Below are 22,998 nucleotides of genomic sequence, written 5' to 3' on the forward strand. Positions count from 1 at the left end.
ACCCACTTTTGTTTATGGTCCCACCCACCACTGGCATGTGACTCCCTGCCCCCAAAAGACTGCCAACAAGGTGATGGAGGAAATACCCAGAAAAGTGTGGAAAAACAGTCACTTGACACAAGATCGTAAAACCTCTCCTCAAACAAATCAGAACAAAGTCTTAAAACCTCTCCTCAAACAAATCAGAACAAAGTCTTGCAGAACACCGGACGTTATATAGCTTCCCTGCAAACTCTGTGCAAACAAATCAGGTTAAAATTAACGAGTTGCTTGGAAATAAGTCAAGGCTGCAACCAGGCCCCGAAAAACTGTTTGCCGCAGCAAGCACACATCTGCTTCTGCATCGAACTGCATATAAGGTCGACTCCAACTAAGTTTGGCTCAGGGCAGACCGACTGAAATTAACGAAGCTGTTGAAATTAACGAGCATCGCTCCATCACATCCGTTCATTTCGCCGGGAATGCTCTGGGGTAGGAACCAACCCTGGATACAACCCAGAGTTTGTAAGTTCCTCGGGGCAGAGGCTTCCTACTCTGAAAGCAGCTGTGAGGACTGATTCTGCTCTCTAAAACAGTCAACATAAATGACAAAAAGGAAACCTGGGACTGGTATAGGGGGTCAACAACATGTAAGGAATCCTGCTGAGATGAAAAGAAAAAGCTAACAGAGGCTTCAGTATATACACTTAAAAGCAGTATCGTAGAACTTTAAACAATCATGGCTTCCCCCAGAGAATTCTGGGAGCTGTGATTTGTTTAGGGCGCTGAGAGTTGGTAGGAGAGACCCCTATTCCCCTCAGATGAGTGTAGGGCAGGTCTATTGATGGCTCTCAACTATTATCAGATTAAAGGGAACAGGGAAGAGCTGCTTCCCAGAGGCATCTAGACAGCCACTATCAGAAGCAGGAGACTGGGCTAGTCTCCTTGATCTGTTCCAGCAATTGTCCTTCATTTCCTTTAAGTTTGGCCCCATCAGCACGCCATACATCTACACCACTTTAAACAGTCATGGCTTTCCCCCAGAGAATTCTGGGAGCTGTAGTTTATCAAGGGCGCTGAGAGTTGTGAGGGGGCTCCTATTCCCCTCCCAGAGATAAAATTCCCAGAGTTCCCTGGGAGGAAGGATTGATTGTTAAGCCACTCTAGGAATCGCAGCTCCGTGAAGGGAATAGTGGTTTCTTAACAACTCTCAGCACCCTCAACAAACTACACTTCCCAGGATACTTTGGGGGTGAGGGACAGGGAGCCATAGCTGCTTAAAGTGGTATGACACGGCTATAAATGTATAGATGGGACCAGAGTTTCTGCCTACGAAGTCTTGGCTAGGAGAGACAGACCGGCTCTTTGGCTGGAGAGCCTCGATTGTGGCAGGCGTCCATTGTGAAGAGAGAACAGAGGCCCTAGTGATCTGCTAAGTGGGGAAGGCCAGCAGTCTCTCGTGTTCTCTCTGTCCTCTTCAGCCGCTGCCCCCCCCCCGCCCCCCGTCGCATGCTGGCCACAAGATCCTTTGCCTTCCTCGTGCCAAAGATATAATAAACAAAATGCCACCATCGCAGTGGCTGGGTGCTGCTCCAACATTCCCATCTCTCGCCTAACACAGGCCAGACTCCCCACTCTGATGACTTCCAAACATTTAGGACTACAAATCCCATTGTGAAAACTTTAATAAATATTTATTTTTTTAAAAAGGACTACAAATCCCATCAGCCCCAGACAGCATGGGCAGTGAATCTATGGGAGTTGTAGTCCAGCGAGGCCGTCTAGGCAGCCCAGGACCTCCATACATACTGCCCAGGCTAGCACCCCGGGGAGGTCAACTCAGCACTGCAGATGCAACGGTTTGCCTTCACCCCTGGAGGGATACTCCATTGTCACTCCAGACAGACAGATGCCAAGAACTATGAGGACTAGGTGTCCCAGCTGTGGCTCAGAGGAAGAAAGGTGGGTGGTTCAGTAAAGCTCCAAGTAGGAGCCTGCGAGCATGCCAGCCTACAGCAGAGAGACCAGGCATGTCAGGGGTTAAATAACACTAGGTGGAATGTTATTAATTTCTGCAAGCTGCAGTACACCATCCTGCCAGCTGCAGTGGTGGTGCTGTAGAGTCAACAGCTTCTTCCCCTTGCAGACAACCCTGGTTGTGCAGAGAGAAAATTGCTGGTTCTTGACCATCCTGACCTCTCTTAAGGCCCGACTACCTGAATTGAATATCATCCTGTTAATGATGAGATTAGCAAACACGACTTATATTAAATACCAGGAGGTAGCAATTTCGCTGTCAACACTGCAGAGCAAGCACTCCCTGGGCGCCAATGGGAAGCTTAACCCCAATGCTAATTGTTGGCGGGGAGCTATTTCATGGAGATTACAGATTGGGAGGGAAGACTTAAAACTCCCTTCCCCGTGCCAGAATTCTTGATAACCGCTCCTCCTCCTCCTCCTGCCTCTAGGCACCTGGTGTTTACTTTTAAAAAACACATAATCTAATTGCTAATCACCTCATTATCAAGTCAAATGCAGGGAGGCCCTAAGGCTCTCTAGTTGAGGAAGGAGGTGATTTGGCAGGGGAGAAGATGTCTATATGCAGATCCAGAGATACAGCAGCAGAAAACTTTGCCCAAAGGAAAACCACAGATATTTTAAGTCCAGCTGCGTATTTTCCCAACTGGGATCCAGGGTGAGAGGCGGTGAGGTGTAGTGGTTAGAGTGTTGGACGAAGAGTGAAAGGGACCCTCTCTGAGGATTATCTGGTCCATGGGTAATCAAACTAAGACCTGGGGGCCAGATCCAGCCCAATCGCTTTCTAAATCCGGCCTGCGGATGGTCCGGGAATCAGTGTGTTTTTACATGAGTAGAATGTGTGTTTTTATTTAAAATGCATCTCTGGGTTATTTGTGGGGCAAAGGAATTAGTTCATTCCCGCCCCACCCCCATATAGTCTGCCCCCCCACAAGGTCTGAGGGACAGTGGACCAGCCCCCTGCTGAAAAAGTTTGCTGACCCCTACGAAGCAGGAATATGCAGCTGTTCCCAACAGGAATCGAACCTGCAACCTTGGTGTTACCTGCACCACATTCTAACCAACTGAGCTATCCAGCAGGGGTGGCAACTTGGGCCTTGGGCTTTGGGTGCCCAATGGCACCTGCGACATAACGGGACATCATGATGTTACAGTGACGCTCCACAGTGGCGCTTCTGAGGCCTGACAGGGCCTCAGACGTGATCTCTGAGGCCTCATGGAGCCTAGCAGGGCCTCCAACATCTCCTCAGTGGTTGTGTCGTGCCTCTGACACGACTTTTGGTAGAAACTGGAAGTTACATTGGAGTCTGCACTGCGGGTGCTCAGCACCCCCCCAAAAAAAAATTGTGACTGCCTAGGCCCCCAGTAGTTGGTGCCTATGTTATCCTGTCACTCTCAGCCTAGCCTACCTCACAGGGTTGTGGAGGGTGAAGGACGACGTATGCCATCTTGAGCTCCTTAGGGGAAAGGTGGAATATAATAAATAAAATCTGGCTTCAAAACCACAGCTGAGAAAAGGAAGAATGAGTTTGCCTCAACCCAAGAGGGATGTTGGCCCATCAACTTGGCTCTTTCTGCCCAAAAGCAGGGTGCAAACAAAGCACTATCTTCTCTAACTTTCCAGTTGCAGAGTAAACAGGACAGGGAACAAAACCTACACACACACACACACACACACACACCAGAGCACCAGTTTGGAGTCCATTATTCAGTGTTTTTCTAGTCAAAGGGAGCCTGTCGGGTTGGAGTCATCAGTATGCAAGCGGCAACCCGCCCCAAGAGGCTCCCCCTCAGATGGACAAGAGAGTTCCCCCCCCCTTCATGGAACTTGGAGGCTTCCCTGCCTTTGCAAAGTGGGCGGCTCACACCTTGCAGCAAGCAGACATTGCTGCAAGTTTCCACTTGAGGAGCCGCAAAAAAACAAGGATGCTGCGTCTAAGAATAAAGTCAGCAATTTATCCAAAGGCATTCATTTCAGACTGCCGGGAGAGGGAAAGGAAAGGAGAGAAAGTGCAAAGCTTCTCTACTGAATCCTAACCCCACCAGAAAATTATAGCCTGGCTAATCCATGGCTCCTGTAATATTATAAATGAGAGACCTGGTAAACAGAATGAGAGACCTGGACAGAACCGCAAGCACGGCCAATTCCAAAGTATTTTCTGCTCAAAAGACAGCTACGCAGCACACGGCAGATGCTTTACAGTGGTGCAAAGCAGGACAGCCAAGGGGAGCTTTCTCAGGTCATTGGAGGCTCCCGTGTGCAGGCAGGGTTGGCCCTGATTCAAATATTAATCCGCTGATCATCCGTTTGATCCAAGAAAGAGTCACACGTCTGCCACGGACGCTTCCTTTTCCCTTCAACATCCCCCTCCACCCTGCACACCTTTCAGTTTCTACAATCAAAGGTGAGAGGGAAGAGAAGCAGGAGCAGCGCATGGTTGTGCATGCAAAGGGATGGAAAACACAATCTGCTGGATAGAACCTCCAGAGTCAGGGCAGTCTACCAGTGGGGCCAGGCGCTGTAGGCAAACCAGAGGTTGAGAAGCATCACTTTTGGGCCACATTCACACCATCCACAATACCCCTTTAAAAAGGCATGGTTCCCCACCCAATAATCCTTGGCGCTGTAGTTTGTTAAGAGTATTGTTAGGAGACCTGATGCCCCTCACAGAACTACAGTTCCCAGGGTGGTTTCACAATCCATCCCTCTTGATAGGGAACTCTGAGAATTGTGGCGTAATGGTTAAGAGTGTTGGACTATGACCTGGGAGACCAGGGTTCGAATCCCCACTCAGCCATGAAGCTCACTGCGTGACCTTGAGCCAGTCACCATCTCTTCGCCTAACCAACCTCACAGGGTCATTGTGAAGGTGAAATTGCACCACCTTTTGATCCTTGGAAGATAAAGGTTGGTATATAACCGTACAGCAACAACAATTGCAGCACTGAACTCCTAACAGTGCTCTGCATCATAGCTGTGGCACTGGGGGTTAAACCACAGAGCCTAGGACTTGCCAATCAGAAAGTTGGCGGTTCGGATCCCCGCGACGGGGTGAGCTCCCATTGCTCGGTCCCTGCTCCTGCCAACCTAGCAGTTTGAAAGCACGTTAAAGTGCAAGTAGATAAACAGGTACCGCTCCGGTGGGAAGGTAAACGGCGTTTCTGTGTGCTGCTCTGGTTCGCCAGAAGTGGCTTAGTCTTGCTGGCCACATGACCCAGAAGCTGTACGCCGGCTCCCTCAGCCAATTAAGCAAGATGAGCGCCGCAGCCCCAGAGTCGGTCACGACTGGACCTAATGGTAAGGGGTCCCTTTACCTTTACTATAACCGTACAACAACAACAATTGCAGCACTGAACTCCTAACAGTGCTCTGCATCATAGCTGTCAACCTTCCCTTTTTTTGCGGGAAATTCCCTTATTCCAGCACTGTTTCCCACCACTATCGTGGATTGTTAGATATCCCGTAGACTGTCCTTGGGACAGGTGAGGTTGCTGATCCCTTATTTTCAAATCTGAAAGTTGACAGCTATGCTCTGCATCCCTTGACAGCTCCCAGAATTCCTTGGAGTGGGGAAGCCACTACGGTTCAAAGTGGTCTCATGTTACTTTAAACGGATGGTGAGACCAAACGGTTGACCCATCATCTTTTTAGCACCTAGTGGAGGCTCACGTCTCCAGATCTCTCCAGATCCCATTACAATATGCAGAACACCCCAGGCTTTGACTTCATGCCAGGGTTATTCTTCCCTGCCTCTCATTTTGTTTAGCATCTTAGCCTGATTAAGGGTTCCGGAAAACTTCTAAGACATGCTCACTATTTTGTGACATTTGAGCCGCTCCTAATAAAGGCATTGGCCCTACAGCAGAGCTTGGGATTTTATTCCCCACCCCCACCCCACATGGACCACTATGGTGAGAGCTGCTTTTTGTCATCCCAACCATAAACACCAGTAAGAACATAAAGGAGCCTGCTGGATGAAGTACAGTGGTGCCCCGCAAGACGAACGCCTCGAGAGACGAAAAACTCGCAAGACGAAAGGTTTTTTCGTTTTCGAGTTGCTTCGCAAGACGAATTTCCCTATGGGCTTGCTTCGCAAAACGAAGCTTGCCCCTGCACCCCGGACCTCTTTTGAAGCAAGGGGCGGCGGGGAGAAGATCGCTTCTCCCCGTTGCCAGCCCCGCAATCTCCGGGGACAGAGGGGAAGGCGCGCGCGCGCCTTCCCCTCTGTCCCCGGACCCCTTTTGAACCAAGGGGCGGCAACGGGGAGAAGCGATCTTCTCCCCGTTGCCGCCCCTTGCTTCAAAAGAGGGGACAGAGGGGAAGGCGCGCGCGCGCCTTCCCCTCTGTCCCCGGACTCCTTTTGAACCAAGGGGCGGCAACGGGGAGAAGTGATTCTCCCCGCTGCCCCTTCCCTTGCTTTAAAACAGGTCCGGGGACAGAGGGGAAGGCGCGCGGCGCTTCCCCTCTGTCCCCGGACGGTCTCCATAGGAACGCATTGATTGATTTTCAATGCATTCCTATGGGAAACCGCGCTTCGCAAGACAAAAAACTCGCAAGAAGAAAAAACTTGCGGAACGAATTAATTTCGTCTTGCGAGGCACCACTGTAAATGGTCCATCTAGTCCAGTATCTTGTTCTCACAGAGGCCGGGGGGGGGCACCAATAAGCAGGACCCGGGGACGAGAGCCCTCTCCTGCAGCAACAGATACTCAAAAGCATTGCTGCCTCCAACCGTGGAGGCAGAGCGCAGCCATCATGGCTTGTCAAGTTGGTGGCAATCAATGCCTCCTGTGGCAGAGAGTTCCGTAGTTTAACAGTCCTGAATCTTCCAACGTTCAGCTTCATTGGATGTGCGTCGGTTCCAGGGGCAGGAGAGAGGGAGAAAATTGCTTTCCCCTCTCCACTTTCTCCATGCCATGCATGATTTTACGAAGTTCTCTCTTGTTGCCTCTTATTCACCTTTTCTCTTAAGCCAAAAAGTCCCATACGCTGCAACCTTTCCTTGTGAGGCAGTTGCTCCACCCCCTCGATCCTTTGGGCTGCTTTTTCTGTATCTTTTCCACCTCTACAATATCCGTTTTGAGATAGGCAACCAGAACTGTACACAGGTTTTTGGTGGGGAGGGGTTATAACAATGGACAAGCTTCTGGGCACAGAGTTGGTCCCTGTCGAAAAAATATCAGGGGTGGAAGGAGATGTTCTTGGGAGTCCAGTTCCTATCAGCCCAAGCCAGCATAGCTATTGGATAAGGATGATGTTGTTCCATAAATTATGGAGAGCTGCCTTGGAAATAAACCCTCCACAGAAACCAGATTTGAGGGATTCTGAGAGAAGGGCCTTCTGTCATCTACTGACAAGCCCTCGTAGGCTTCCTGACTTTCCTGAACTCTCTTGTTCGTTCAAAGAGCGCTGCCTCGATAGAGAATCCTCTGTGCTCCTTTGAGACCCAGAGTCATAATATTTGTCCACCTCAGAAATAACCCAGCAGCAAGCAAAATGAATGGCGCTGTTATTCCCAAGGTTATGTGCCAAACTATTAGCGAGGTGTTTTCCTGCGTCAGTGTTTTGGGAGGGTGTTTATTAAAAAGCTGAAGTGTCAACACTAACAAAACACAGCTTCACTGTTAAGGCACGTAATATTTCACGCTTTCAAAGCAGAAACTTTCCTTAAGATTCAAAGTCAACAAAGCAGGATAAACTCACTAAACCATTTTTTAAAAAAATGTTTTGGGTCAATTAATTGTACACTGCAGTGTTTAGAACTCGGCCAGTTTTCAAAGTGGTGAGGATGATAGTTCTCACCTTCCAGGGCTGGCGAGTCCCTTTAATGCTCCCGGCTCAAGAAACATTAAGAGGTCTCAGAGTTAACAGTATGAGAGTGAATCAGAGCAATTCACCTGACAGCAACCCGCCAATCGTTTCTATAGGAGGCTATTGAATGCGCTTCACTGCACAGAGACACGTACTCTGATGGATTGTTTCAGCAGGTGAAAAGCCAATTTAACATGGAAGTTCAGCGGTCCACAGATACTGGCTTGCCTGAGCAGCCCGACATTATTGTGGTCCTTGCTAACCCTTCTCCAGGTCCTCTGCACTTATATCATAGGATTTGTGGAAGCGGGGGTCCCTGCAGCCACGCAGAGCCCACAAATCTCTCACGGGGAATTTCAGAGCTCAGCGTAACACAGAGACCTTCTCCCTCCTCACCGAATCTGTTGAGCATATCTGTGAGCCGGGGAGAAAAAACTCAAGTCACGCTGAACTTTGGAGTAGAAGCCAGTTATTTTCATGCACCAAAGCTCAGTGTGCTGTAAGATCTCTTCGCCCAGGTTTTCTGCATTTACAACAGCCCAGGGAACGAGATCTCTGTGTTTCCGAGGATTCTGCTGAGCAGATCTGCAGAGGCTCAAAGAGGCATATTTTGCAGGATGGGCAAAGAGCAAAATTGGTCTCCAACAGTCATTCCATCGGGTCACAGGAGCTGGGACTGCAGAGCTTCTAGTCCAGGCATGGCCAAACTTGGCCCTCCAGCTGTCTTGGGACTACAACTCCCATCATCCCTAGCTAACAGGACCGGTGGTCAGGGATTATGGGAATTGTATTTCCAAAACATGCCTGGACTAGTCTTTCACTCCCCCTAGGATTTTTCCACATTTATGTCCTTCGATCTGAGGGACTAGTACTGCACTTTGGAACTCCTTGCCTGCTGAAATCAGGCAGGCATGTTCACTGTACATTATTATTATTTTTTTTGGTGCCCACTCAAAACGTTTAGGCAAGCCTATTCAAGGCACATCAACGTTGACATGCTTTAATCTCTTTTTACTAATAATTTTATTTTAAACTGTTTTTATTGATACTTTTAATATTTCCTGCAAACTGCCTAGAAGTTTTTCCCCAAACCAAACAGTGCATAAATATTATTAAATAAAATAAAATAAATTCTATGTCTTTTAAAATAAATAAATAAAAAATCCCTGCACTGCGGAGAGATGGACCAGATGATCTCCTTGTGGTCCTTTCTAGATTTACAGTTATGCAATTCCGTAAAAATGTTGAATGCCTAGTGCCGAGAGAGGAGGTGGGGAAAGCTTAGCTTTTCTTGAAAATGGGTTTCAGATCCTTAGTGGGGATTTCCCGGCACCACAGCTCTTGCCTGACACTCTAACCACTAGACCACATCGACTTGATTACGATGCCAACCATTGGCGGGAAAGATGGTTGGGGGAAAATGCTTGGCAGGGGGTTGGACTCAATGGCCCTTGCGGTCTCTTCCAACTCTATGATTCTATGATTATGTCAGAAATCTGCAGATCTGATAAAGGAACTCTGAAGATGAGTTGTGTGCAAAGGGAGACCGAAAGCAAATGAATAAACAGTGTTCTGCTTAGGGAAATGGCTTGTGAAGGAGAATCCCGTATTGACAGCTGCCAAATATTTTTAAAAGGAGGGTTGAAACAACAAGAGGAATTTTCCCATATCCACTGAAGCAAACCGCAAATAGCCTGCAGATCTAAATCACACAACAGCCCGAAGCCTAAGCTTGCCAAGCAGGGCAGCTTGGTTAATCCTCAATTGGGCATTTCAGTTCAAAGAGGACAGCAATGCTAAGCCCAAACACAGCAAACAGCCGTGCGCTGTCTTCCCTTCACTGGCTCACTTCATGAACAGCCTGATCAGCTGTCAATTAATCGGACCATTTCTTGCTGTCCCTCAAAGGTCGGCATCGTCCTAACTAGAGAGACAATGGAGTGTGCCTTCAGGGGTGAAGTCAAACCGCTGCGGTGGAGCACCAAAGTCACATTCCTGGGGTGCAAGCCTGGGCAGCATATATGGAGGTCCTTGGTTGTCCAGACGACAAGACCCGCCTCTCAGCCTCCCTGATGGGTTCCAGCTTGGCCGCAAGGCATCCTCCAACCGCCTTAGGGAGTCCACTCTGGATTTGTGCAAGGTTTACTCCTTAGGCTTAGCCTTTTCTTTTCCTGAAGATATCCCATAAGGCAGGGGAGATTTAAGACCAGAGTTTTCCTTCTCCTAAATGGGCTCCCTTCCCAAGTTGATGAGCCCCATCTGCCCCTCACTTCTCTCTGCAGCATGCGCAGAGACTGCCTTCCTGACCATTGGACCCAGTATTGGTCTCGTCCGGAAATCCCTAACTCACCGAGGGTTTGAGATCCATTGGCAACCCTCACTTGGTTTAGCCACAGTTACAGGTAGGTAGCCATGTTGGTCTGCCGTAGTCAAAACAAAATTAATTCCTTCCAGTAGCACCTTAGAGACCAAGTAAGTTTGTTATTGGTATGAGCTTTCGTGTGCATGCACACTTCTTCAGTATCTGAAGAATCTGAAGAAGCATGCATGCATACGAAAGCTCATACCAATAACTAACTTACTTGGTCTCTAAGGTGCTACTGAAGGGATGCAGGTGGCGCTGTCGTCTAAACCACAGAGCCTAGGACTTGCCGATCGGAAGGTCGGCAGTTTGAATCCTCGCGACGGGGTGAGCTCCCGTTGTTCGGTCCCAGCTCCTGCCCACCTACAGTTCGGAAGCACGTCAAAGTGCAAGTAGATAAGTAGGTACTGCTCAGGTGGGAAGGGAAACGGCGTTTCCGTGCGCTGCTCTGGTTCGCCAGAAGCAGCTTAGTCATGCTGGCCACATGACCTGGAAGCTGTCTGCGGACAAACGCTGGCTCCCTCGGCCTATAGAGCGAGATGAGCGCCGCAACCCCAGTCGTCCGAGACTGGACCTAACGGTCAGGGGTACCTTTACCTTTAAGGTGCTACTGGGAGGATTTTTTTTATTTTGGTTTAGCCAGCTAGTTAAACCCTTTTCCTAGGGTGTGGCAGCTGCTGAAACCTGACAGCCTCTAGGAGTCGCAGCTGAGAGCTGTGGACAAAGTACCCCAGAAGGAACATGATGTGTCCCCCACCAGAGGTACTACTGCTCCCCTAACATCCCAGACACCCCTTTCAAATGTAGACCGAGAATACTGAGGGCTGTGCATACATAGGAAGCCGCCTTATAATGAGTCAGACTATTTGTCTATTCTGCTCAGGGCTGACTACACTGACTGGCAGCAGCTCTCCAGGGTTTTGGTCAAGGAGTCTCTCCCAGCCCTACCTAGAGATGCCACCAGCGACTGTAGGATTTCTTCTATGCAAAGCAGATGCTTTGCCACTGAACCATTGGTCCATCTAGCTCAGTATTGTCTGCACTGACCGGCAGCAGCTTGCCTGGGTTTCCGACAGGGGACATTTCTTGTCCTTCCTGGTAGTTCTGGGGAATGAACCTCAGTCCTTCTGTGTGCAAAGCAAACACACTAATCACGGAGCTTCGACTTTGCAGAACGAAGAGAGGATGCAAGATGCAGCTCCAGCCTCAGAATTCCACTGAATGAAAAAGCTCAGCTTTCCTTTCAAAGCAAACAAACAAGATTCTAGACCTCATGGCTGCAAAAATGTGCTTGAAAGCAGGCACCTGCCAATGATGCAGTAACTGAAGGAGCTGCAGAATGAGATTGATCCTGGTCATGAAGAGTAGTAACTTCTGTGCCTTTGCCCTTCACCGTGACTATCGAAGCAGAATTAAATTCTGCAGAACATTGCCATGCAAATGTGTAACGTACCCAGGTTGCAGAATTCTGTTCTACCTAGCGCAGAATTTAGACTGAAACCTACACTTAAGCACACAATCCTAAAACCCAGTGGACAGAGCAGCTTTCCCCAATCTGGTGCCCTCCAGATGTTTTAGACCATAGCTCCCATCAGCTCCAGCTAGCATGACTAGTGGTGACTAGTGATGGAAGCTGATGGTGCAAAACATATGGAGGGCACCAAGCTGGAGCAGGAAACTTCTGTCTCAGTGTTAGAAAACCCAGATGCATAAGCTAGGTGCCAAATGACATATTAACTCTCAGTTATAGTCGCCACAACGGAACATCTTTTCACCTTCCAGTGCAATAGTTCTATGATCTCAACTACATTGCTTGCAGAAAGTCACTTGCAGAAAGGAGAAACACACACAATGGAAATGGACATGGCATTAACGAGGGACTAAGGCAGAGGTTTTTAAACTGTGGTTGCCAACCTTGGCGCCCAGAAATGTCAACATAGTCGCAACTGGACCTGCATCAATAGCAAAAATTGCCTGGGGAATTTCGAACGCTATGGTGGCTCAGTTCTGTTACTGCTGTAATGCTGGAAATTTCTTAAACAGGTTGGATGCTGTTCATTTATTAACTTGGATTTTCCCCCCAGAAGAGGGTTATATCTGTGTTGTGGCTGTTTGTTACCCGCTGGGATAGAAATATTTTAAAATAATGACATAAACAAACATTTACATGACTCAGTAAATATGCTGATGCAATTGCTAGCCAGCCCTCCAGAATTACAGCCAGGAGAAGGGTTCAGTGTGTAAAAGGAGACACATTTTAAATAAATAAAGAGGATGCCAGCAGGACAGAAGAGACTCACCAGCTCATCCAGGTTCTTGAGGTCACACAAAGTTATCCTCTGGCTTCTGCTCGGGTAAACAGGAGACTTGGGCCCCAGGACTTCGCTCGCCTCCTCCGTCTCCAACTCACCATAGGCCACCTGGTCTCTCATCTCCTCCTCAATCTCCTCCTCCATTTGGATGAGCATGGGAGCCAGCATCCCAAATTTGGAGCCCTTCCTGGCCACCTCCAGGAGACACAGGACGAAGTTCTTCTCGTTCTTCTTCAGCACCAAGTCGTTGGTCTCAAACATCACGACATCCTGGATGCCCAGCTCCTGGCGGCACCACTGGATGAAGTTGGAGATGTTGTCCCTGGCGATGAAGGAGCCCGGCATGACGTTCTTGGCCTGGAAGACCACCTCCTTCTGCGGGATCCTCATGCGAGACGCCGCCTCCGGGTGCAGCTGCTGGAACTCCAGCGCAATGCGGTTGACGTTGTTGGCGTGCTGGCAGAGGTCGTAGCCGGTTTCCAGGACATCCATGAAGTTCTCCACTTGGACGTCGAGGTCATAGAGGGTGTTGAGCCACTCGGCCAGGTCCTCCTTCATGGCGTAGAGATACTCCTCGCTGGAGCGGAAGGGGCGGATGCTCTTGGAAGCCGCCGATTGGATGTTGCTCTGGTCAGCCATCTTGCATATTCTCACAGCTCATCACTGGCAGGGGAGAAAATCAGGAGATACCACAATTTACAACACACAGAGAGAGAAACTGACCCTGGGCAGCAGGGGCAGGGCCTTAAATTACCCACTTTACAGTCACAGAATTGCACAGCTAGAAGGGAGCACGAGAGTCAAACCACTGCAAGGCAGGAACAAGTGTTTCCTTGTAGGGAAACCTGTAAGCAGGACCTGAGTGTGACACCATTCTCTCCCTGCTTGCGGTTTCTGAGTACAATTCAAAGTGTTGGTGCTGACCTTTAAAGCCCAGTATACCTCTGGAAGCATCTCCACGCCCATCATTCAGCCCGGACACTGAGGTCCAGCACCGAGGGCCTTCTGGTGGTTCCCTCACTGCAGAACCGAAGTTACAGAGAACCAGGCAGAGGGCCTTCTTGGTAGTGGCACCCGCCCTGTGGAACACCCGCCGATCAGATGTCAAGGAAATAAACAACTATCTGACTCTTAGAAGAAACCTGAAGGCAACCCTGCTTAGGGAATATTTTAATGTTTGATGGTGTTTTTAATATTCTATTGGCAGCTGCCCAGAGTGGCTGGGGAAACCCAACTAGATGGGAGGGGTATAAATTAATAATAATAATAATAATAATAATAATAATAATAATAATAATAATTCCCAGTGCTTTTTTTTCCTGGGGAGACGCAGGGGTATGCATACCCCTAATATATTTTGTGAATCTAAGTTTGGCCTCATTGAGGGGCAGTATTTCAATAATGAGTAAGAAAATGAGAGTACCCCTAAACATTTTTTTAGAAAAAAGCACTGATTATTCCCAGCCACTGATATCCAGAGGCACATTGTCTCTGACAGTGGAGCTAGAACATAGAATAGGAACAGTGTTAGAAACTCAGATATATAAGCTGAGTGCCAAATGGCACCTAGGTTACAGTCGCCACAACGGACTGTCAATTCGCTAGGGGGTTGGACCAAATGACCCTCAGGGATCCCTTTCAACACTACAGTTCTATGATCTCAGCTACGTTGCTTGACGGTAACTTGCTCTTACAGCAATTCACTTTGGACCGGCAAGAGGGAGAAAAGCACACAGCGGAAATGGAAATGGTATTAACGATGGACTAAGGCAGAGGGACGCGGGTGGCGCTGTGGGTTAAACCACAGAACCTAGGACTTGCTCATCAGAAGGTTGGCAGTTTGAATCCCCGCGACGGAATAAGCTCCCATTGCTCAGTCCCTGCTCCTGCCAACCTAGCAGTTCGAAAGCACATCAAAGTGCAAGTAGATAAGTAGGTACCACTCTGGTGGGAAGGTAAACGGCATTTCCATGCACTGCTCTGGTTTGCCAGAAGTGGCTTAGTCATGCTGGCCACACGACCTGGAAGCTGTACGCTGGCTCCCTCGGCCAGTAAAGCGAGATGAGCGCTGCAACCCCAGAGTCATCTGCAACTGGACCTAAAGGTCAGGGGTCCCTTTACCTTTAAGGCAAATACAGTGGTACCTCTAGTTAAGAACTTAATTCGTTCTGGAGGTCTGTTCTTAACCTGAAACAGTTCTTAACCTGAGTTACCACTTTAGCTAATGTGGCCTCCCGCTGCCACCGCATGATTTCTGTTCTCATCCTGAGGTAAAGTTCTTAACCCAAGGTACTATTTCTGGGTTAGCAGAGTCTGTAACCTGAAGCGTCTGCAACCCGAGCTACTACTGTAAATCTCAGCGTAGTTGCAGTTGGACCTGCGCCAGTAGCAAAACACACCTGGGGAATTTCTAACACTGCATAGGGACATCAGAACAGCCCTGCTGGATCAAGTCAGTGGCCCATCTAGTCTAGCAACCTGATCTCATACTGGCCAACTAGATACTTCTTCTGGGAAGTCCACAAACAGGACCTGAGCATAACAGCCCTCTCCCCACCTGAGATTTCCAGCAACTGGCATTCAGAGGCACACTGCAAAACTCAACACACACACAGAGTAGCCTTATCCTACACAGATTAGCGTAAGCCTTTAAAGCCGCCCAAATTGGTGCTGCAGCTTTTCAAAATTATTGTTATTAAATCCGTACGCTGCCCTTCGTCCGTAAGATCTCAGGGTGGTTCACAACATAAAATTACAATACAGTGGTACCTCGGGTTACGGACGCTTCAGGTTACAGACTCCGCTAACCCAGAAATAGTACCTCAGGTAAGAACTTTGCTTCAGGATGAGAACAGAAATTGCGCAGCGGCAGCGGGAGGCCCCATTAGCAAAAGTGGTTGGTAAACGTAAAGAAGAAGAAGAAGAAGAAGAGTTTGGATTTGATATCCCGCCTTTCACTCCCCTTCAGGAGTCTCAAAGCGGCTAACAATCTCCTTTCCCTTCCTCCCCCACAACAAACACTCTGTGAGGTGAGTGGGGCTGAGAGACTTCACAGAAGTGTGACTGGCCCAAGGTCACCCAGCAGCTGCATGTGGAGGAGCGGAGACGCGAACCCGGTTTCCCAGATTACGTGACTACCGCTCTTAACCACTACACCACACTGGCTCCCCGGCCATTAGGTCCAGTCGTGGCCGATTCTGGGGTTGCGGCGCTCATCTCGCTTTATTGGCCGAGGGAGCCGGCGTACAGCTTCCGGGTCATGTGGCCAGCATGACTAAGCTGCTTCTGGCAAACCAGAGCAACGCACGGAAACGCCGTTTCCCTTCCCGCCAGAGCAGTACCTACGTATTTATCTACTTGCACTTTGACGTGCTTTCAAACTGCTAGGTTGGCAGGAACAGGGACCAAGCAACAGGAGCTCACCCCGTCATGGGGATTCGAACCACCGACCTTCTGATCAGGAAGTCCTAGGCTCGGTGGTTTAATCCATACCGCCACCCGCGTCCCTAGCAAAAGTGGTACCTCAGGTTAAGAACAGTTTCAGGTTAAGAACGGACCTCCGGAACGAATTAAGTACTTAACCCAAGGTACCATTGTATATTAAAAGAATAAAAATAAAAAAGGACAAAAACCAATAACTCCCCCTACAAACAACACATTTCAAAGGGCATTGGATGTTCCGTCCGCCCAAGCCCTGGCTGAAGAGGAACCTTTCCATTCTGGTGCCATAAAGATGTATAATGAAGGCACCAGTTGAATCTCCCTGGGGAGAGAATTCCACAAATGGGGAGCCATTGCACAGCTTCAAGTATTGTGGTCCGCAATTTGGTTGAAAACCTCTCAGCTGAGTTGTTGTGGGGGTGGGTCAGTCTGCACAAATAGGAATTGGGGGTCTGGGGGGTTTCCATGGAGGCCCTGAAGGGGTTGTTGCTGGTTCAGGTGCCAACCAACCAACCGGGCACTGAGCCACCTCTTCGCTCAGTGCTTTTCAGGTGCCTAAACAAACTTCTTTCTGGCTCAAGTCCCTCTGCTGGTAAGGATGACTCATCCCACGTATTCAGGGGCAAAGTTCCCATTCAGAGCCTGTGAACTTCAGGGAGGGACAGGGAAGCAGGGAATCTCTTTGTACTCATCTCCTTCCTTTCTCTCTCATTATTCAGAGTGGCCTAATCCTGTGGGGGGTGGGGAGTCACAGTACAGAACCTGACCCACCCATTAAGTGGGCTTCAGTTTGAGAAGCAGCCCAAGAGTTTAGTTTTCTGCCGTTAACGGCAGCTCAGGGAGGGATCGAAGAGAGCAAAAGAATGGGTGCATCAGAGTATATGCAAAGTGCCCTTCCACAAACAGCTCCCAGGCATTTGGCAGAGGGAGGGTACCGTTGGCAGGTGTGCTTGAAATTTAAAGAGGTTGCAGTTGGCAAAGAGGGATGTCTAGTTGCCATTGGGGGGGCAAGACTGTGGCTCTAAAGGACTGGCTGTGATTGATTCTCAGTTAAACACCTGGCTAGTTCAGATGACAACCTTGAGCTGGGTTAAGAGCTTTGAGAACTTAAAGAAGAAAAGTCACTTGATCCAGGGACAGTCCACATATATATATACTGGCCTATCCTGACCTCTTTTTCTTAATGGTGAGTGTTCCTGCTCAGGCTGCTCAGAGAAAGCAATTTGGTTGCAGAAATTCATTCTGACCGAAGAGATAAAACATAACTGGTCGAATTCTACAGAATGGGGTATTAGTGTGTGAAAACAGTCCAGATCCAAAGATCCCCAGATGGGGAAGATATCAGATGCCATCCTGGCTCCCAGGTATCTTCACTTGGTTGCAAGTGGTCGAAAGCCAGGTGACTTAGCTGTGATTCCTGAATTGCAGAGGGATGTGGGTGGCGCTGTGGGTTAATCAACAGAGCCTACGGTTTGCCGATCAGAAGGTCGGCGGTTCAAATCCCCGTGACGGGGTGAGCTCCCGTTGTTCGGCCCCAGCTCCTGCCAACCTAGCAGTTCGAAAGCACACAGTGCAAGTACAGTGGTGCCTCGCAAGACGAAATTAATCCGTTCCGCGAGTCTCTTCGTCTTGCGGTTTTTTCGTCTTGCGAAGCACGGCTATTAGTGGCTTAGCGGCTATTAACGGCTTAGCGGCTTTAAGAAAAAGGAAACAAACTCACAAGAACTTGCAAGACGTTTCGTCTTGCGAAGCAAGCCCATAGGGAAATTCGTCTTGCGGAACAACTCAAAAAACGGAAAACTCTTTCGTCTTGCAAGGTACCACCGTAGATAAATAGGTACCGCTCCGGCGGGAAGGTAAACGGTGTTTCCATGTGCTGCTCTGGTTTGCCAGAAGCGGCTGTCATGCTGGCCACATGACCCGGAAGCTGTTTGCGGACAAACGCCGGCTCCCTCGGCCTGTAAAGCAAGATGAGCATGCAACCCCAGAGTTGGTCACGACTGGACCTAATGGTCAGGGGTCCCTTTACCTTTACCTGAATTGCAGAGGGTTGGAATAGATGACCCTTCAAACGCTCCAATTCATAGCTGTCAACTTTTCCCTTTTCTTGCGAGGAATCCTATTCGGAATAAAGGAATTTCCCTTTAAAAAAGGGAAAAGTTGACAGCTATGTTCCAATTCTATGATTCTACTATCCATCCCCAAGTTTACATCCAGTCCCATCTCGTTCATCAGTGGTTTCCCTCCACGGGATGCAGCTGGAATGCCTTCAACTTGGAAAGGCAGCCATGCAGCTGTTGTCAACCTGGTGGCTTCCAGATATGGTTGGACTACAACTCCCATCAGTCCCAGCCAGCCAGCTGATGGGAGGTGTAATCTGACAGATTCTGCAGGGTGCCAAGTTGAAAAGGCCGCTGCTGGGGAGCTCGCAATGCAGAAAAAAGGCACTGTTTTGGCATTGCGAGACGGTGTGGCACAGTGGTTAGAGCGATGGGCTAGGGGGACCTGGGAGACCCAGGTTCAAATCCCCACTCGGCCACGTCTAGCTCAGTGAGGGTGACCTTGGGCCAGTCACCACCTCTCAAGCTAACCTACACTGAAGGGTTGTTGTGAAGATGAAATGGGGAGACGTTTGTGCGCCACCTTGAGCTCCTTAAAGAGAAAGTGGGATAAAAATGCAATCAATCATCTTATTATTTATACCCTTGCTAGTGAATCAGGTTCAACAGCACACAGGGATCTGGGTTCAGATCACCACCTGAACCCCATGGCCTCTCTCTCAACCAATCGCTGAGAGGATAAAATGGGGAGAAGCCTCTGAGATCTTTAGGGGAAAGAACAAAGGCCCCACCTGCGATATAACATTTAAAACAATGTCATATCGCTTTAAACAGCCATGGCTTACCCTCCCCCAAGAAGTATCCTGGGAAGTGTAGTTCCTTGAGGGTGCTGAGAGTCAGGAGAGACCCGCTCTCAGAGCTACAATTCCCAGAGTTCCATGGGAAGGATTCCCAGCATTCTTTGGGGGAAGCTGTGACTATTTAAAGTCGTATGATACTGCCTGAGATGTACAGAGCACAGGTGGAGCCAAACTTACAACGGAAATAAGGCCTTAAGAAGTAGCTGCTGGAATAGCTCAAAGTCCACCTGGCCCAGGCTCCTGCTTCCAACAGCGGCTAGCCGAATGCCTCTGGGAGCCCAGATCTTCCCTCCAACAAAGCTGGCAGGCAGATAAATAGTTCACTGGGGTTGAAAGTCTTAACTGCAGTAGCTGAAAGTGATCAACAGACTTGCCCTCCATCAATTTGCCGAATCCCTTTTTCGAGCTCCCTGTGCTACTGGCCAACCACATCCCGTGGCACGGAATTCTACGTGTTAGATTTATTACTGTATTTACTCGAATTTAATGCCCATCTTTGGGGGGGGGAGAAATTTAAGTTACACGTTAGATTCAATGGCACATTTACCGTACATTCTCGGTAATGGCACCCGCCCTGTGGAACACCCTCCCTCCAGATGTCAAAGAGGAAAACAACTACCAGACTTTTAGAAGACATCTGAAAGCAGTCCTGTTTAAGGAAGCTTTTAATGTTTAATAGATTATTGTATTTTAATATTCTGTTGGAAGCTGCCCAGAGTGGCTGGGGAAACCCGGCCAGATAGGCGGGGTATAAATAATAAATTATTATTATTACTATTATTATTATTATTATTATTATTAGCCAGCAAATACTTTTTTTTGTTTTGTTTCAAGGTTCTGAAAATCGAAATGCGCGTTAAAATTCGATGGTGCGTTAGACTCGTGTAAATACGGTATGTATCAGTGATGTAGCCTAAAGGGGAACCCAGATATTGGCTCTGAAGGTAAGGAAGACAAGGACAGGGGTAGAGCATCTGACTTGCGTGGGGAAGGTCCCAGGTACATTCTCCAGCTTCTCCAGGTGGGGCTTGGGAATGCCTCCTGCCTGAAAGCCTGGACAGTCGCTGCCAAACACTGTAGACAATACTGAGCTAGACAGACCAAAGGACTGACTTGGCATCATTATTTATTACCCTTATCTTACAAGGATCTCAATGTGGTGAACATGGTTTTCCTCCTCCCCATTTCATTCTTACAACAACCCTGTGAGGCTAAGAGATGGTGTGACTGGTCCAAGGTCACCCAGCGAGCTTCATGGCTGAGTGGATTCGAACCCTGGTCTTCCAGGTCCTAGTTCGACACTCTAACCATTACATCACACCGGCGTAATAAACATAATTGCGTCCCTAGAGTAACTGTGATTATCTTTACAGCCCTCTAAGACAGCCAGGTGGGTATGCTGAAAACTTGGACTGCTCCAATTATAAAAGCAGAAGTCAGACCGAGATCAAAACAGGTGTGTTTCATTTCGCACAACCATTTCTCTCTCTGCTGCAGCTTGGAACTTAAGGGGAGGAGGAGCACAGATAGATAAACTGGGGGGGATAGGGCACTTTCACCCTAAAAATCAGAGCCACGTTCTAGCTCCTTTTGAATGGAACTGGTTAGAATGTTAAAGGCTGCCTTGTACAAAGTCAGACAGCTGGCCCATCCAGTTCAGTATTGTCTGTACCCCCTCAAAACAAGATAAATGCTAGTCCTTGTTATTAAGAGGCTAGTCCTCATGATTGAAAAAGCGGAGCTAAATTAAATAGGAAGCTGCCAGTCAGGCCACTGGTCCACATAGCTCAGTATTATCTACACTGACTGACAGCAGCTCTCCTGGGTTTCTGGTATCGATCCTCTCCCAGCCCAAACGGGAGATGCCATTGGGGATTAAACCAGGGACCTTCTCGCTGCAAGGCAGAAAGATGCTCTAACCACTGAGCTACCCATCTCTTGCCCCTATCACGACTTAATTGAGTGGGTGGGCAGGTGTGACGACCCTGCAGCACTTGAGAGACGCAATGACTCAGTATTAAGTTCTCAAACCTGTCATATGAGAAGGAAAGACAATACCACTGGGGGGAAGAGTCCGAGATGGAACCTGAGGACTCATGATAAGGCGAGAACAAATTAGATACAATTGGGGGTGGGAGGAATTTTGTGAGTGTGTGTGTGATCACACTCACACAGCTTAGCCATTTGGGTTGAGACACACAATTTCATATTTCATTCAGCAAGTGCTGGATGAGTCACCCCAGACAAACCTTAAATACCCATCTCCTCAACCCCCTCATGCCACGCTTCTGGGCGTTCACACGTGCAAGCTTAGCAGTCGAGCATCCATGGAGGGCTTGAGCACGAGAATGGGACACCATCCCAGGCAAAGTTCTACACCCCTCCCACCCACGCGATGTTTTCCAGCGGAACCTGTTCACGGGTTCGGGGGCTTCTACACGGATCACGACGGCTCAGCGCAGGGCAACCGAATGCGCCAAGCCCTCGAGAAAAAAAAGCCACCGCGTTCGAGGCAGAGAGAAGAAAGTCTGACCGGCGAGGGTGACCGCCGCCGCCCCACCCCCATCCTGTTCACACATGCAAGTCATCACTTGATGCGGCAGCCTTCCACCGCACGTCTGAACCTGGCCCAGCCATCCTAATCCGTGCAGCTGCCGCCCGCGCGTTCAACAGCTAGCCCCCACCCCACCCCAACCCCGCAAAGAAACCATATCCTATCATATAAACTCACCCGGATCACCATGACGGACCGGAGTCTTGCTTCTCTCCCCGGATCTGGGCGGGATGGGGAAGACACTCCCCGCGCGGATACACAAACCCAACGTGGACTCTTTTTTTTTTCCCCGGGGAGGGAGAGAGAAGGAAGGGCGTCGTTCACCCCTCCCCGTCCTTCAAACAACACCAGCCACGCGTCATCGCACCCGGGTTCTCTCGTTTCCCTTTCCCACGTGCGCCTTTCCCTCGCCGGGAACTTTTTTCCCCGTTTTTGCGCGCGCGGCAAAGGAGAGCCAAGGGCGCGCGGAGAGAATTCAAAGACCCCTCCGGGGGCGAAGAGAAGAGAGGGAAGCAGCAGCCTCGGAGACCTGTCTCCAGAGGGGAGGGACAAGCAATCGAGGCTTGGTTGGGATGGGGTGGGGGTCGTCGTCTCCGTTTGGCCGGCCCCCCTCGAGGAAGCGGGAACCTCTCCAAGGCGCAGCGCGCCGTCGGTGGAGGGAAAAGAGCCGCGCAGCAGCAGCAGCAAAGCCGGGAGGAGGAGGAGGTGGAGGCGCCGCCTGCCGCAGGATCCGATCCGAGCCTGCTAATCGCTTGCTGGGAATTAAGCGGCTCAAAAAGGCAAAGGAAGAGGTGGAGCCGCTGGCCCGGCCGGGAGGAAGCTGGAGAGAGGAGCGCGCCTGGGCGCGGCGAGGTTGGGTAGGTGCGCCCTGGCTGGCTACCCGCCTCCGGGGCTCAGTGCCTCCATGACCCCTCCAGCGGAGATGGGAAAGATCGGGGGTTCTGGAGCAGCCCCGGCTGGCCTGCTCCTGCTTCTCCGCCGCCTCCTTCCCGTTGCCGGCGCCTTGATCTCATCCGGATCAGGGACGAAACACGCCCATCCTTCGCTACTGCTGTTCCTCGTCGGGTCACTGCTTCATTTCTCCAGGGAGAGAGAGAGAGGAGAGGTGCCGGGGATTGCCAAGCGCGCCTGACGCAAAGGGCCTGCCCACGCGCAGGCTGAGCTCCGCGTGGCGGGGGCGGAGGGAGGCGCTCTGCACATGCTTAGAAGGCGCTCGCTCTTTCCGAAGAAGGATCCGGCTGCTGGATCAAGGCCACAAGAGCCCATCTAGAGTGGCCAAGCAGATGCGTCAATGAGAACCACTCAAAGCAGGACCGGGGCACAAGAGCGCTCTCCCCTCCTGCTGTTTCCATGGGGTGGAAGCGTCGCTGCCTCGAGGGCTTCCGAGATACCCTGGGGTGAAGCCCCGCTTCACCTTCTTGGGAGTCCCTCTCTTATGTTCTTGGGGGGGTGGGGGGGAGGTAGCAAGGGGGAATAATAACGATTTTCTCCACCAGCAGCCCCAGATTCTATAGTAAGAGAAATTGGGGCCCAAGGCTACTGGGGAAATGGTGGGTATCTAACCATAGAGCTCAGGTATGT

The 22,998-nt window shown here is 49.8% G+C and overlaps 1 protein-coding gene across 1 annotated transcript in view; it reads right to left on the reverse strand.

The window, feature by feature from the left end:
- The window catches only part of GAS2L1 (growth arrest specific 2 like 1), a 55,372-nt gene extending 32,518 nt beyond the window's left edge, over window positions 1-22,854 (reverse strand). The window contains exons 1-2 of the mRNA XM_082203090.1: window positions 21,595-22,854; window positions 12,491-13,165 (exon numbers count right to left, since the gene is read on the reverse strand). Coding sequence (XP_082059216.1) covers window positions 12,491-13,141 — 651 coding nt within the window. The 5' untranslated portion in view covers window positions 13,142-13,165; window positions 21,595-22,854. The remainder of the gene's footprint in view (window positions 1-12,490; window positions 13,166-21,594) is intronic.
- Between the last annotated feature and the right edge of the window lie 144 nt (window positions 22,855-22,998).

The sequence above is a fragment of the Podarcis vaucheri genome (genome assembly GCF_965113315.1).
Source record: "Podarcis vaucheri genome assembly, chromosome: 16".
NCBI lineage: Eukaryota > Metazoa > Chordata > Lepidosauria > Squamata > Lacertidae > Podarcis > Podarcis vaucheri.